At 41.5% G+C, this 15,132-nt stretch overlaps 1 protein-coding gene across 3 annotated transcripts in view; it reads left to right on the top strand.

Moving 5' to 3' along the window:
- The window catches only part of LOC123763882 (eukaryotic elongation factor 2 kinase), a 60,537-nt gene that overhangs the window by 13,995 nt on the left and 31,410 nt on the right, over nucleotides 1-15,132 (top strand). For all 3 annotated transcript variants that reach the window (XM_069330076.1, XM_069330077.1, XM_069330075.1), the window contains exons 5-9: nucleotides 2,264-2,436; nucleotides 5,419-5,536; nucleotides 10,996-11,049; nucleotides 13,736-13,911; nucleotides 14,497-14,576. In XM_069330076.1, coding sequence (XP_069186177.1) covers nucleotides 2,264-2,436; nucleotides 5,419-5,536; nucleotides 10,996-11,049; nucleotides 13,736-13,911; nucleotides 14,497-14,576 — 601 coding nt within the window. The remainder of the gene's footprint in view (nucleotides 1-2,263; nucleotides 2,437-5,418; nucleotides 5,537-10,995; nucleotides 11,050-13,735; nucleotides 13,912-14,496; nucleotides 14,577-15,132) is intronic.

Raw genomic sequence — 15,132 nt, 5'->3', positions numbered from 1 at the left:
AGGATACTCCGTTTGTAAAAATATGCTGTGAGTTGGTAGTTTGACCTGAAAGGCTAGGAAGGGTCATCCCCCCCCCCCAAGGGATTACAGCTTATGTTCGGAAACAAGGAGCGCCACATGTTTCTTGTATCTAATTCACCAATTTGAGAATAATTCATGTATTAAAGCAACTGTAATCAATAACCTCCTTTGTCAAGTACTTAGATTAGTTTAACATCATTTTAGAGTAAAGAATCAACAGTCCTCTTAATTGGAAAGAACAGATTAATCAATGAGGATGGGGACTAGTTTTGGATCGGACCTCTGACTCATCCTGGGTCAAGAAGGTCAGGCGGCCGGAAGCACCACACCCTCGGGTTTGTTAATTCATAAATTAAATTTAGGTCGCTATTCAATATGGTAATTGAAAAGAGCCGTGTTCAAGAACCTATGTAATTACCATCAGTTTCAATAGGAATTAAATCACCTGGGGTGGCCAGTAAATAAGATTAGGATTTTCAATTAACCCTGCTTACTAGTCTGGCAGCCAGTAGGCTGGCAGAGTAATCTAGTTCAGCTTCACAGCTTGGAGGTCAGAGAGTAAGTTAGTGTGGACAGTGCATCAACTGGAGGTGGGAGCCTCCAGTTGATGCTCAGCCCACACTAACCTCCAGGGAGAGCCTCCTCTCCCTGGAGCCAAGGCAGACCATCTAGGCCTGGTTGTGATATTTAACGTAAAAGGGTGCATATCTTGTAGTTTTTGTGCAGTTATTATAGTCCACATTTTAGGTTCATACCTTTGCCTCTTTTTTTGGGAAGAATTTCAGTTGGGATATATTTCAATTCCATTCAGAGCTGGAGAAATTGCTGACCTAAAGAGCGTGCAAAGATCCTGTACTACTAGAATCCACTCTGTAAGTCGTCTAATTATTGGGACCGATTGAAGGTTCTAATTCTGTATTCATTAGAGCACAGGCGAGAGATACATTATAATCTACACATGGAAAATATTAGAGGGACTGGTTCCAGATCTGAACACAGAGATTACATCACATAAAACCAGAAGGCATGGAACGATGTGCAAAATAGCCCCATTGAAAAGCAGAAGTGCAATAGTTATGCTGAGATGTCCTATAGTATACGTATATGGTATGTCCTCCTACAATGAACATCGTTTTTTGCTCGTATGTGTTGCATAAGGCCAAAAATATTGTACTAGAAGATGGAAGCGGCTCGCAGAAGTGACATACCATCCCGTTTTCTGTTTTGGGTCCTCTAGTAGGTTAGAAGATGACACTTTAAAGTGACCGTTTTCTTGATGGGGGAGAAACCGTAGGAGGACATGCTGGAGGGAGAACTGTCAATATCAAGGGGCCCAAGACTTTTCAACACTCTCCTGCTACAAATAAGGGGCATAACTGGCCAGCCTCTCAGTGTTCAAGAGAGAACTCGACAAACACCTTCAAAGAATACCTGATCACCCAGGCTGTGATTCATACATTGGGCTGCAAGCAGCTGTGTCCAACAACCTGGTTGATCAGACGACCGACTGGGAGGCCTGGTTGAAGACCGGGCTGCAGGGCCTTTGATTCCCGGAACCTTCACAAGGTAGACATAAGATAGGTAGGCAAGATGTCATATCACATAAGCCTTACAACAGAAGGCCAAAAAAGCCGAGAAAGAATGAGCCTGGACATAGTGTTTCTAAGTTTCAACCTCTCGGGGCAAAAGTAAAAAGATAACTGATAAGAAAAGTTTACAGACTTTCCTGATATCCTTCCAATCCAGGACTGAAGTCTGGCAGGAAAATTGGCAATGTCACACTGAAAAAAAGTAGAATTCCTTCTCTCCATGAAAATGTGGAGAACTGGTATTGCACCCTGGTAGTAGTAGAGGAACTGCTTAACTTATAACAAGGAACTTGTAGAAATTTTATAACAACTTGTTGTTCATGGAACCATTGTATGGTTCCATGAACCATACCATACTAATAACATGGAACATTGTCTGTATTTAGAAGATGAACATTGATGACTTTGGTTTTGTATAATCATAAGATTGTGGTTACATGGAGCAGGTATATGGAGGAATCTGTTGGATGAATCAGCCATTCCCTTAGGATTTAGTTTATTATAAAAAACTGAATATGCAAAATATAATCAGTTTCAAGTAGAGTAAGTGTTAATTATAATTATCATAACAGGAATCAAAACTGAGAAGTATTGATATAACTTAATTAGTTTATAAAAGTATTTATGGGAGCTAATAATAATTTTGTTATCAGGCTCGTGCTCTTGGGGATCCTTGGGAGAAATTCCATCTAGACACATACAAGACTGAGAAGGCTAAACGTCACCGTTACAATGCTATGCGGCAGACCTGGGTGGTTGATGAAGTTGTGGTGAAGATGGAAAATCATTCCTTCAACCATGGAGCTATGAGGGAGTGCTTTCGAATGTATGTTTAACAAAAAAAAAAGTTGTCTCAATTGCTTGTCCTCTTTTTAATTTTATGCTGTGCACTTGTATAGAGAATACAGAAGGGAATAGAGAATTCTCTTGCACAGTGCTGTGCACTGTGCAAGAGAATAATTATTCACGTAAAGATGTATTATGCCACCATGGTTTAATAATAATAATAATATTATTGTAATAATAATAATATTATTGTAATAATAATAATAATAATAAGTAATGGTAATGTCTTTTCAGACATAATAATATAGAATAAAAACCCACACTTGAGTATTTGTGAAATTTATGTAAGGAATTTACACAAAGTCTTTTGCACTCTCATGAGTGCTTTGTCAAGGTCTGTGTGTGTGATTAGGACAAGACTTATATCTCGGTCTAATGAGGCTGCTATCAAGGGTCCAGTCCTCTTATCCTTCTTGACCTCTTGACCATGTCACCACTATTCCAGACTTCTGATGTACCTGCTGTAATGTCTCCTACAGAATTATGGTCAAATTATTATCTACGTAATTATTTGTCATTTCTGTAATCCTGCTATTCTGGGAACTGGAACTGTTATTAATAGAGGTGTTCATCTGGATACTCGTAACCTTCTCTATACCCCTAAGGAATGTGGTTAATGCTTTCATTCATTCATTTATTGTGATCTAATTTTAATTCGCTCAGAATCATTTTCCTAGTACAGCTTTCCTCCACAGTAAAGCTTTTGTTGTCAGTGAAAGTATTCAGAGTATTTATTATAACCCCTTCCACTACCCTTCTAATTTTTTTATTACAGTACTTTTATAGATTATTTCACACTTCTGAAAATCAATACTGTATTATGATCCTTTTCCCAACTATGGTTTGCTACAGCACTATTACCAGCCACATTTCTACATGCTTTCTTATGTTCTTCAATTCTGATCACAAGTTTACAGCCTGTTTCCCCCATATAGACTTCATTACAATCTCTACAAGGTACTTACCTTGCGATGATTTCGGGGCTTAGCATTTCTGCAACCCGGTCCTGGTCGAGGCTAATTAATATATAAACCCTTCCCGGATTTCTGTCATCTTGTACTCTATTCTTACTAACCCTTCCCCTAATTTTATTTGGGTAATTTAAAACAATTTTATGTTTTGTATCTGCTACGTTACGGATTTTAAGTAAACTTTAAAGTAAACTGACCCGTAACATAGCGAATACAAAATATAATCCGCTGTTGTTGTTTTATCCTTTCTTGGCTGTTTCTCGATTGCCATCTCATACCGAATCCTGTTGCCTCTTATTGTAATTACCTAAGTGTAGTTACAAGTGTAGCTATTGTAATTACCCAAGTGTAGTCACGCTCATGGTGTCCTGTCTTCCCAGCTCTCTTGTCATATAACGCTTTGAAACTACCGATGGTTTTGGCCTCCACCACCTTCTCACCTAACTTGCTCCAACCATCTACCACTATGTTTGCAAAAGTAAATTTTCTTATATTTCTTCAGCAGCTTTGTTTAGTTAGCCTTGCCCAAAATGCTATGCGTGTTAATGGCTTTACAAGAATGCAAAATCATTACCATGTACTCTCTTAACCCCCAATGTACCTTCTTGTATATAAATAAATAAAATAAAATAAATAAAATAGTTTATTGTGCAGTGCTGGTAAAGCCACTCCATCCTACATTTGGGGTTAACACTTCTTTGGCCCTGTTTCACAAGCTTTCTCGCACTTTTCTGTGGTGAACCCCTACGGCTCCCTGGAGCTTATCAGGCTAATGTATGTTACATTAGACCAGGACATTAGCTAAGGAGTTCAGACCTACCAGGGACCAGCGCCAGAACCTGGCCCCTTCAGAGAGGTTTCAGGGAGCAATGGCCCTCGAAAACCCCCTTGTGCTTGGGGTTTTCCTTATCTGCCATCGACCGGGGTTAGGCACCCAGAAAGGTAGGCATAACAAAACAAAAACCCCACATGGTAAAAAACCGAACAGAGAGGTAGAAACTCCCTACAATCCCAAGGAAACAATCAAACATCACACTTTACTGCCGCGCCGATTGTCCACGCAGCCCTTCTCACCCTGAGAGGGGGAGGGGGGAGCCCTGGACCTCACCGCGCCGGCTGCCTAGCATCAGTTCGTAAGCTAATGTCAACCGGGATAGACGCTTAGAGTTCAATCTCAAAATATTAGAGAAGGAGCATAAGGAATATGAATACTACATTCAAAATACTGGGGAAAACAAGGTGAGCAAGGAGAAAATAGGACAAGAATGTATAGGTAGGTAGAAGCTAAACAAGCCAAAGAACTTTAAGAAAAACTCGACCCCTGTACCTGTTTCCAACAAGTGAAATGCCCTGAATGAAGTAGTTTTGGAAATCATTTCCATTTAAAACTCCAAGAGCAGATATAACAATGAAAAATGTAGAGAGATTTAGGAAAAATCACTGAACAAATATAGAAGGTGCATTACAAAACGGTAGCCTCCAGTACCCCATGTTCACTAATAGATCTGAGCCAGTTCCATTGCTGAAATTCCATTAGTCATTGATTAGTTTCTTAATTATTTTAGGGATCCTTTTAAACACTATCCTGTTTACTTTTCCCAACTTCCATTTATAAACTAATGGCTTTTATTATTTTTACGTTCACCAAACTCGCCCTTAATTTTATACGTAGATTCAGTCTTGGTCTAATCATGCTGCAGAGTTATCTCTTTCCTATGCATCTGGCAAATTCTTCACACTGGCTACTGTTTTCCCTTTTTATTGTCTGTTGTATTTAATCCCATCTATATAACTCATCCACACCTGTAACTACATTTAAATTTTTGCACTGATCTCTTCTACAGATATACCTTTTGGTATTCTATCTTTGCATTCTTTTAATACCAACAAAACCACTCTTGCAAATATATCAATTTCTCACTAGTTATGTTATATAAATTATGATTTAATGTAACTAAATCATGATATTTATAAGCTTGTATTTACAACAGGAAGAAGCTGAGTAACTTTTCAAAGGATGATTGGATGCGTGCTCACAACTACGTAGCAAAACGTTACATGGATGAAGAGACTCCCAGGTCAACATACTTTGATGATGTTAAATTGCAGGTCTGTGTTGAAGACATTTGTTTGTTGCTTTTGTTATATCAGCTTCTCCAACTGTAAAGTTCCAGTCCTTGGCTTAGAGCTGATGCTCCATTGTATGTCATTATCATGAAAATTTCCTTTGATAATGTGACTAAAGGAAAACCTCGAGTCTGTACTGTATAAGGCTATCTCCCGAGGCCTTCATAAATGTTTATTATGTACAGTACCTTCTTTATATTTTTTGGTATACTTTTTTAATGCATTCTTTGTCATCCTTTGCAATTTAAGCAATACAACTTTTGATACACTTCCAAACCTACTTAGTAACCAAAGTAAATCTGTCAAGAGTGACCGACCTACATATCCTCTGTACTCCGAACAGTACTGTAATAGTAAAGCTAAGAAATTTGATGATCTTCAAAGGAGTGTACAGGAAATGCAGCCACATATTGCATTTTCAAGAACAAAGATGGCAAGTAATAATTCCGAGTTGCTGTCTTTCCAAGAGAGACAAACATGATCATAGAATATAGAAACAAGGATAGAGGGGAGTAGCATTCTTACATATAACAAGAACATGTGAATATAAGAATAAAGGAAACTATAGAGCAATTTTCTAATACAAGGCAGATCCTATTTCTACTCAATCCTACTCATTTATACATGATTTCCCTATGGTTAACACAGTCCAGCGAGTCCCCCAGTTTGTATCCATTGTTTTGTGTTCTATTTGTGTTGATATATTTATCATTCAAGTAATATTCTTCTTGTTACTCTTTTATCTATTTGTACACTTCAGTAATGTTCATTACTCTTTGCCTTTCTATAGAATCTTATTCAAGCTTTCTTAATCTCTCTTCATGTAAGAGGTTTCTAATTCTTGGGTTTAACTTTATCATCCATCACTTACAAGTTCAAGTGAATTTGTCCATCCTATAGTTCTAAGTGCAAACTAAACCACTTAACACTTTCGCCCGGGCATGACGCAGCATTGCGTCATCCGTTTACTGGCGGTAATACCGGGGATGACGCAGCATTGCGTCATCCACTTTAAATAATCGCCAAAAATCAGGTTTTTATCCAATTTTTTTGGGACTGGTTTTAAAATGTGCGCCGATGTCTTCCCATTTTCTTTGTTGAGCCACGTGGCCCTCAGGTGGCTTGGCGCATGATGTCGGCCCATTCTTTTCGCTCCACTGTTGTGACCAATGTCGCCTCCCCTCACATCTCAAACGTGTGAACATTTCGTCTATTTTCCGTGGCTATATTTCTTACTGCGGCTTTAGAAACTATCTACGCTTACTCCACGATGGATAGTGATCATGAACAAGGCCCGTCCAGGAAGAAAATTGTGAAAGAAAGGCTTGAAAAGGAAGGGAATTGGGAGTGTAGCTGGAAGGCGTCTGAGTGCTCACTCGCGGCTAACGCGTGGCCCGTCTTCAACTCGTCGGCGGTTGGAGCGTGACCAGGTTTTTTATTTTATATGCTAATGTTCCTAGAGAATTCTATTGCGAACCCATTGAGACCAAAATGAAAGACCTAGGACAAAAATTGAGGTGACCAGAGTGAAAATAGTGAAAACATTTTATCGCGTTTGCGCACTCCTGGGTAACTCATTCGCGTTTTCTCTGTTTGCTGCGGGTAATTAGCCGGGCTTTTGGAGTTTATATGCATTTAGTACTGTAGAGAATTCTATTGCGAACACAATGATACCAAATTTAATCTCGTAGGACGAGAATTAAGGTGACAAAGTTGAAGTGAGTATACACTTTTCAGAATTTACGCGCGCTCCCGTGACACCCTGGGTCCCACCCTGGGTGTTTTGGGTCGTGTCTTCTGGCCTGTGGTAGCATTTAGTACAGTACAACCTCGATTCAACGAATCTCCGGCTAATTCACACACTTTTCAGGTTGGATTTACTCACCCGGTTCGATGAACAATTGTTCGCCGAAGCGGGGGATGTTGGGATTTGCTTACGATGCTGAGACAAGAGTTCACAGACTGGTGGAAAACTTTTCCATTCTATCACAGATTACAATTAATAATTCCTTCATATAACAAGTTAGATCACACAAATGGACCGCACAAGTGGTCCACAAGCTTACGATGTTGGGACAGAGTTCACAGAGTGGTGGAAAACTTTCCCATTCCATCACAGGTTACAATTTATAATTCCTCATATGACAAGTTGGATCACACAACTGGACCACACAACAAGTGAACTATATGAACCAAACACCAGCCAGAATGGTCCGCACAACAAGTGAAACATATTAACCAATCACCAGCCAGAGTGGTCCACACAAGTGAACGACTGTGGTTTCCATGATTTTCGTTCACTGATTTGTGGCACATGTATCTTTGCAAATTAATTTAAAGACTGAAGCATGGATAGCTAGCTAATGTGTTGAAATCTTCTTATATACATTTTTCAGTGATGAAACGAGATGAATGAGAGTGGACAGATAAGGCAATACGGTACATTAAACCTTTCACTCACTTTCGTCTGTCGTCATAGTTCAGTGACCCATGACTTTGAACGTTTCAGATTAATAAATCATTTCTAAAACTGGTGTTTTAATAGCTTTTTATTATCCTAATTACACTAAACTAAATAAAACCAAAAATATACTGTAATATGATAGATATCTGCTATTTGAGAAATTATTTGTTATTGGCAGCACAACTCCAGCGCGGATGGACATATCTAATCCGTGTGCACACCACCATGCGTGTTTCGTTTGATTTCGTCGCCACAGTTCAGTGACCTACGGCTTCAAAATAATAAAATTAATAAATCGGTTCTAAAATAAGTATTTTTTATAGCTCTTATTAATGTTGCTAAACTAAATATATTACCCAAAAATATATAATTTGATGTAAATCCAAAATTTGAGATAAATTTGTTACTGGATCTGGCTTAAACACCAGCCTACTGTAGGGTGTATAGACCTAGTCTGCGTTCGTACAGTAGGCACCCAGTGCCCTTAGCTTTGTCTACAATTGACGTATTTATCCGCCGGTGGAAGAATAATGAATTTACCATTTTTTTACTACAGCTGTATTATACAACAAGATATCTCAGAGGCTTGCTAATAGTGCCTTATTAATGCCAAAAATTAAGCAATATTTTGCAAGAACTAGTAGCAGAAAATCAACCAGCACGAGCATAGCTGTACCTAGCACGAGCACAGCCGTACCCAGCACGAGCACAGCCGTACCCAGCACAAGCACAGCTGTACCCAGCACAAGCACAGCCATACCCAGCACGAGCACAGTCATACCCAGCACGAGCACAGCCGTACCCAGCACGAGCACAGCTGTACCCAGCACGAGCACAGCCGTACCCAGCACGAGCACAGCCGTACCCAGCACAAGCACAGCCGTACCCAGCACGAGCACAGCTGTACCCAGCACGAGCACAGCCGTACCCAGCACGAGCACAGCCGTACCCAGCACGAGCACAGCCGTACCCAGCACAAGCACAGCTGTACCCAGCACAAGCACAGCCATACCCAGCACGAGCACAGTCATACCCAGCACGAGCACAGCCGTACCCAGCACGAGCACAGCCGTACCCAGCACGAGCACAGCTGTACCCAGCACGAGCACAGCCGTACCCAGCACGAGCACAGCCGTACCCAGCACAAGCACAGCTGTACCCAGCACAAGCACAGCCATACCCAGCACGAGCACAGTCATACCCAGCACGAGCACAGCCGTACCCAGCACGAGCACAGCCGTACCCAGCACGAGCACAGCCGTACCCAGCACGAGCACAGCCGTACCCAGCACAAGCACAGCTGTACCCAGCACAAGCACAGCCATACCCAGCACGAGCACAGCCGTACCCAGCACGAGCACAGCCGTACCCAGCACGAGCACAGCCGTACCCAGCACGAGCACAGCCGTACCCAGCACGAGCACAGCTGTACCCAGCACGAGCACAGCCGTACCCAGCACGAGCACAGCCGTACCCAGCACAAGCACAGCTGTACCCAGCACAAGCACAGCCATACCCAGCACGAGCACAGCCGTACCCAGCACTGGTACAACAGCAGCCAGCACCAGCTCAGAAGCAGCTGAAGCAAACACAGCAGCAGCGAGCACCAGCAAAGCTGATGCAAACATCTAAGAACATCGTGTGTGGAGTGTACAGTTAGAATAAGTGTTAAATTTAAGTGCATAGTGTTCAAATCAAGGTTGCAGTACAGTAATTTTAGTGTAAAATAGTTTTCATAAACTATATTGTAGTACTCAACATACAGCAGAACTACTTATCAATACAATGCTAACGGCATAATACAGTACAATACGTATTTACTGTACAGCATTCACAACTCTGAGAATTCAAGATGGACATAACTCCAACAATTAGGTAAATAACAACTGTAACAGTATTTTTTAGTAGAGTAGTAATATATAGGTACAGTATACAGTATAATATGATAATGAATTTTTATTGTTTATAAGAAAAAAAAGACACTGACGCAAACGCCTCTTGAAGGTCACCTCTTGCAACGAATCCAATGCTCCAAAGCACTGGGGTTTGTCTCATATAGTGCGTTGAATCGAGGTTGTACTGTACTGCTGAGTATGAGATGCGATTCAGTCACTTGACTGAATAATACCTAATAATATCAACAATACGCTCAAGAATTCTCATAAATCTTGAGCGTATGTATCAGCACTTACGTTTGTTCAATTACATGGACATTCTCTAGTTCAGTGGAATCCTAAGCCATATGGCTGCAGCTGCTATCATGGCTGTGATACCACAGATAGGCAGATGACAGCCTGGTGGACCAAACTCTCACAAGTCAAGCCTGGCCTCGGGCCGGGCTTGGGGAGTAGAAGAACTCCCAGAACTCCATCAACCAGGTATCAACCAGGTAACACCAGAACAAGAGCTGTTTCAGACCCCCGAAAACTTCTCACTCCTGACCCTTTGAGAAAACTATTGTGAAACTTCTCACTTGTTGTATTTTGTGAGCACTAAGTGTTTTAATTTGTTAAATTGATAAATACATGATTGATTTTTTTCTTTATTTGTTTGATAATTATATTTTTTGATAACTAGTGAGTACAAACACGAAATACTGTACTTAATCGTGTGACGTATATAGAAACAGGATAGAAAATGACAGGCTTTTGTCAGACCCACCAGAGCTCTGGCATCTATAAAATTGGCACTGCACCCCATGTGTGATTGTTCATTTAGGCTGCTTCCTGGTGTTCTCTCGTATATAACTGTATTTGCTCCGTTTTAAGTTTTGTGTTGTTGAGCTCTTTTGAGCTAAGCTACACCTTTGTAACATTCTGTATATAGGTATATGAATTTAGTTATGTTATTCAGAATACTGTATATACAATAGTACATACCATGTTGACAGTAAACTATGAAATTAAAATATAGGTAAGAAATATAGAAGAGTTATATTTTTATTTTTATGGCTGATGGATTATGTTTTTATTTTCAGATGGATGCCAAATTGTGGGGAGAAGAGTATAACAGGCATAACCCACCAAAAAAGGTATAGTACCTGTAACTTTTTATATATTCATACTATTGTGTAGTGAAGTCTAAAAAAATCCAGAACTTGGTACTGTGCTGTATATTTGTAAACCTCAGAAAGCTGGAAAGATTTTGCTACTTTTGTTCAGTAGCAAATATTGCTTGAAAAATAGTGTCGATATTATAAACAATTACTGTACTGGTAAACCTCGTGTAACACTGCACCAATTAATGCCATTTTGTTTTTACGTCATTGCTAAAATTCATTTATTTAATTTTTTAGCAAGACAGGCAAACAGTCTTGTTTTCTTTGGGGGAACCCCTTCGGCTCTCTGAAGCTATCAGGCTGATGTGTGTGTGGTGTCATATTAGTCTGGGGTTCTCAATTGGAGTTCAGTCTACTGGGGACAATGAGCCAGAACCTGGCTCCCCTCAGAGAGGCAAAGGGAGCAATGGCCTATGGAAACCCCCATGTATTTGGGAGCATTCCATGTCTGCCATCGACTGGGGTTAGCACCCAGAAAGGTAGACATAACAAAACAAACCCACAAGGTAAGAAAAATTGCAATCAAAGACCAAACAGAGGCAGAACTCCCCCCCACTTAAAGGAACAAGCAATCAATCAAACACCACACTCCGCCGTTGCACCGCTTGTCTGCGCAGCTTGTCCAGACCTCTGTGACGGCTACCCAACAACTCCAGTTTGTAGGCTGATCCGGTCCGGGGCAGATGTTGACCTTGGCCTGAGGTTCCTAGGCAGCTGTGTACTTAGTGGTGTCTTCTGCTGTGTGTGTGTGTGGCACTATGGCCATTAGAATTTGAGAGTACTGGTGCTGCATGTGCTTAGGGTTCTCTTCCCTAGGCACCCTGTAAGTACTACCCTTGAGTTCTAGTGTTCCCTTCCATAGAAATTTCAGGAACCGCTGCTGTAGGGGTCTTTGCCACTCGGTTCTTACCCTTCCTCGAGGCCAGCTGAAATTTTCGTGGCCTTCGTTTAGCCTTGGGTATGAAGTGGTATCTTTTGCTAGTAGGTAGGCTTTTGAAACTTTGAAACTGTGAAATAAAGCCCTGGCCAGGCACAGTTGATAAAATGCAAAGAGTAACCAAGGCGAGAGAATGATTTGTAGATAAAGGCAATTTCAGAATCGAGAAACTGAGGGTTGCTGATGCGTAGAGCGCGGAGGAAGAGAGAGACGAGGACAGTAGGAGGATGGTAGGAAAAGAGGTGAATGTACATGCCACTGTGCATGGGTTTGTGGTAGACAGAAAAAGAGAACCCACAGAACTGTGAAAGTGAACGTCAAGAAAAGGAAGGAGGGAATTAGATTATCATTCAACTTTGAAATGGATAGGAGGAGTCAGATTTTTACTCCTTTTTTGGCTTCTGGCCTGTGCCACCTGAGCCATCCTGGTCCTTGGACAGGGTGCTCTCCTTTCTCTCTTATCCTCGGTTCGTGATGGCCCTTTCGGTTAAGATTGTTTTTCCAAGGCTCTCTTTCTGTTGGCATTAATCTTTGGGGGGGGGGGGGTCGGGTTGGTGAGCTTCATGCTCTCCTCTGTCACAGGGGTTTCTTCTCTTTCGGTTCTGGTGTTCGGTTTGCTCGGTTGCAGCCTTCCCCTTCTTTTCTGGCGAAGAACAAGACGGCCACTTTCCACAGGGGTGGGGGTCCTTGGGTCATTGATGCTTGGTTGGTCAGGTCAGGGATGAATGTATTATGTCCAGTTGTGGCTCTTCACCATTACCTGCGCGCCTCGGCTTCTGTGGCCAGGGATGTCCGTTAGATTGATCCGGTTTCCCTCGTTCCCTGTTCCAGGGTTCAGGTCTTCCAGGTTGTCTGCAGGGTCATTGAGTTTAGCCAGCCTGCGGCCTATCCCCATGCCCACGACGTTCGTATGTTTGCTGCTTTGGCTGCTGTATTCGGCAATACATGTTCTGGGCTGACATTCGGGCATGGGGATTCGCACGACCAGTACGACAACATTCCTGGCCCTATGTGTTGCTTTGGGTTGCAGGTTGTAGCCAGTTGTCTCGACTTCGTTGAGGAGCGAGTAACAACCGCCTCCTGGGTAGGTTTCTATTTCCTAATCTTAGGTTAGGTAGCTCTAGGGAGCCGGAGGGGCTCCCAACAGAACACCAGCGTTGAATGTAATGAAACTCCATTTTTTGGGTGAGCCACGGAGGCTCTCGTTCACCTTCCCTCCCTCCCTACGGTCAGCGGTTTTTTGCTTGGGTTTTGATGCTCAGCCTCCGAACTGGAGTTGTTAGGTAACTTGCACGGTGGGTCTGGGGTGCCCCCTCCCCCTCCCGAGGTAAGGGGGGAACTGGGCAGACAAGTGGCGCGGCAGCAGAGTGGGATGTTTGCTTGTTCCTTTTAAGTGGAGGAAGTTCTACCTCTGTTCGGTTTTCGGGTTAAATTTTTCTTACCTTGCGGTAAGAAAAAAAACAAACCTTGTGGTTTGTTTTGTTATGCCTACCTTTCTGGGTGTCAACCTCGATCAATGGCAGACATGGAATGCTCCCAAATACATGGGGGCTTACATAGGCCGTTGCCTATGGATAGTCGTCCTTGGTAGACTGAACTCCAATTGACTGATGCCCCAGACTAATATAACACACATCAGCCTGATAACTCCAGGAAGCCTCCGGGACTCCCCAAGAAAATGGCATTTCATTACATTCAACGTTGGTTTTTTCCAAATTTCAGGTAGACATATTCCAAATGGCTGTGCTAGAAATGGTGGAGCGTGAGGGCAGCCCACTGTTCCACCTTGAGCACTTCATAGAGGGTCAATATGTCAAATATAATTCCAACTCTGGTTTTGTACGCTGTGAGGCCATTCGTATGACTCCACAAGCATTCTCCCATTTCACCTTTGAAAAGTATGTGTTATCACCTAAAGCAAGTGTGAAAATGTGATTGCACTATAAGTGAGGTTTAGGGTTGCAAATGAAGTATAGTTGTACATTGTTTTGAAGATTTAGTGAGACCTGAAATAATCTAGTTTTGTTGCTAATTCTGTAAACAAGTAAGTTAAGAAAATGGAATGCATCATTATGGAAACATTGAAATTGTGTACAATCAAAATAAATAATAATATATATGGGATAGTGTAAGGAGATGGCAGGGCAGGTTTAGTGATGTCTTATTATACAGTATTTGCCCACATTTTATGTTGTCTGTGTTTAATCAAATGTCTTCAGCATGTTGAGACAGTCCAGATGTATAGTGAGGCCACTGACTCCTCTCAAGGTAGGTTAGTTAAATTTCTTTCTTTATTATTCACCCCATACCCATCCCATGGGCGGTGTAAAGGATTACAGAGGCACGTAATCAGTTTAGGAACTGAACCCTCTAGTTCAGGTAGGTTAGTGCTCAAGTGAATGTGACATCAAAGATTCACGAAAGAAAGATTTATATAAATCTTTTTTTAAATGTATACAAAATACTTTCATTTGTGTTCTCAGGTCTGGACATGAATTAATTGTAGTGGACATCCAGGGAGTTGGTGATTTGTACACAGATCCTCAGATTCATACCAGTCATGGTAAGGAGCAGTATATTAAGATTTTGTTCATATTATAGGTTGATGTGCTGGCCTTGGATAATTATAAGAGCATCATGACATGATTGAGCTTATGACATGGAAGTCAGGGTACAGTCTAGTTTTTGAAGTTGAAAATAAAAGTTTGTCGTATCATCACCATTAACAATACTTTTCTTACAGAGAAATCACATTATTGTGATATATCAATAAGGAAATTGCTATATTGCCTCATTGATATATCAAGATAATATGATTTCTCTGTGTACTGTATTGAAAGAGAGGCATCAGAGGTAGAATTACAGGACAACAGAGCCAGAGTGCATGGGAGAATTGTGTGAAACCCTGGTTTGGCTTCAGTGGAAGTCTCGGGTGTCCTCGAGGGTGCAGTAGTACCCCAGGTTACAATTATTTTATCATGTCGTGGCGTAGTCATTTAGTGCGTGCATCTGGGAATACCCAGTGCATAGTTTCGAATACTCATCACAGCTCCTGTGGATTTTCCTCAATATTTTTCTTGACCATCTGTTTTGTTTGTTAACATGTGCTCATTGTTTTG

Source organism: Procambarus clarkii, chromosome 23 (assembly GCF_040958095.1).
Source record: "Procambarus clarkii isolate CNS0578487 chromosome 23, FALCON_Pclarkii_2.0, whole genome shotgun sequence".
NCBI classification, from domain to species: domain Eukaryota; kingdom Metazoa; phylum Arthropoda; class Malacostraca; order Decapoda; family Cambaridae; genus Procambarus; species Procambarus clarkii.
This window is presented reverse-complemented; position numbering and strand designations above follow the sequence as displayed.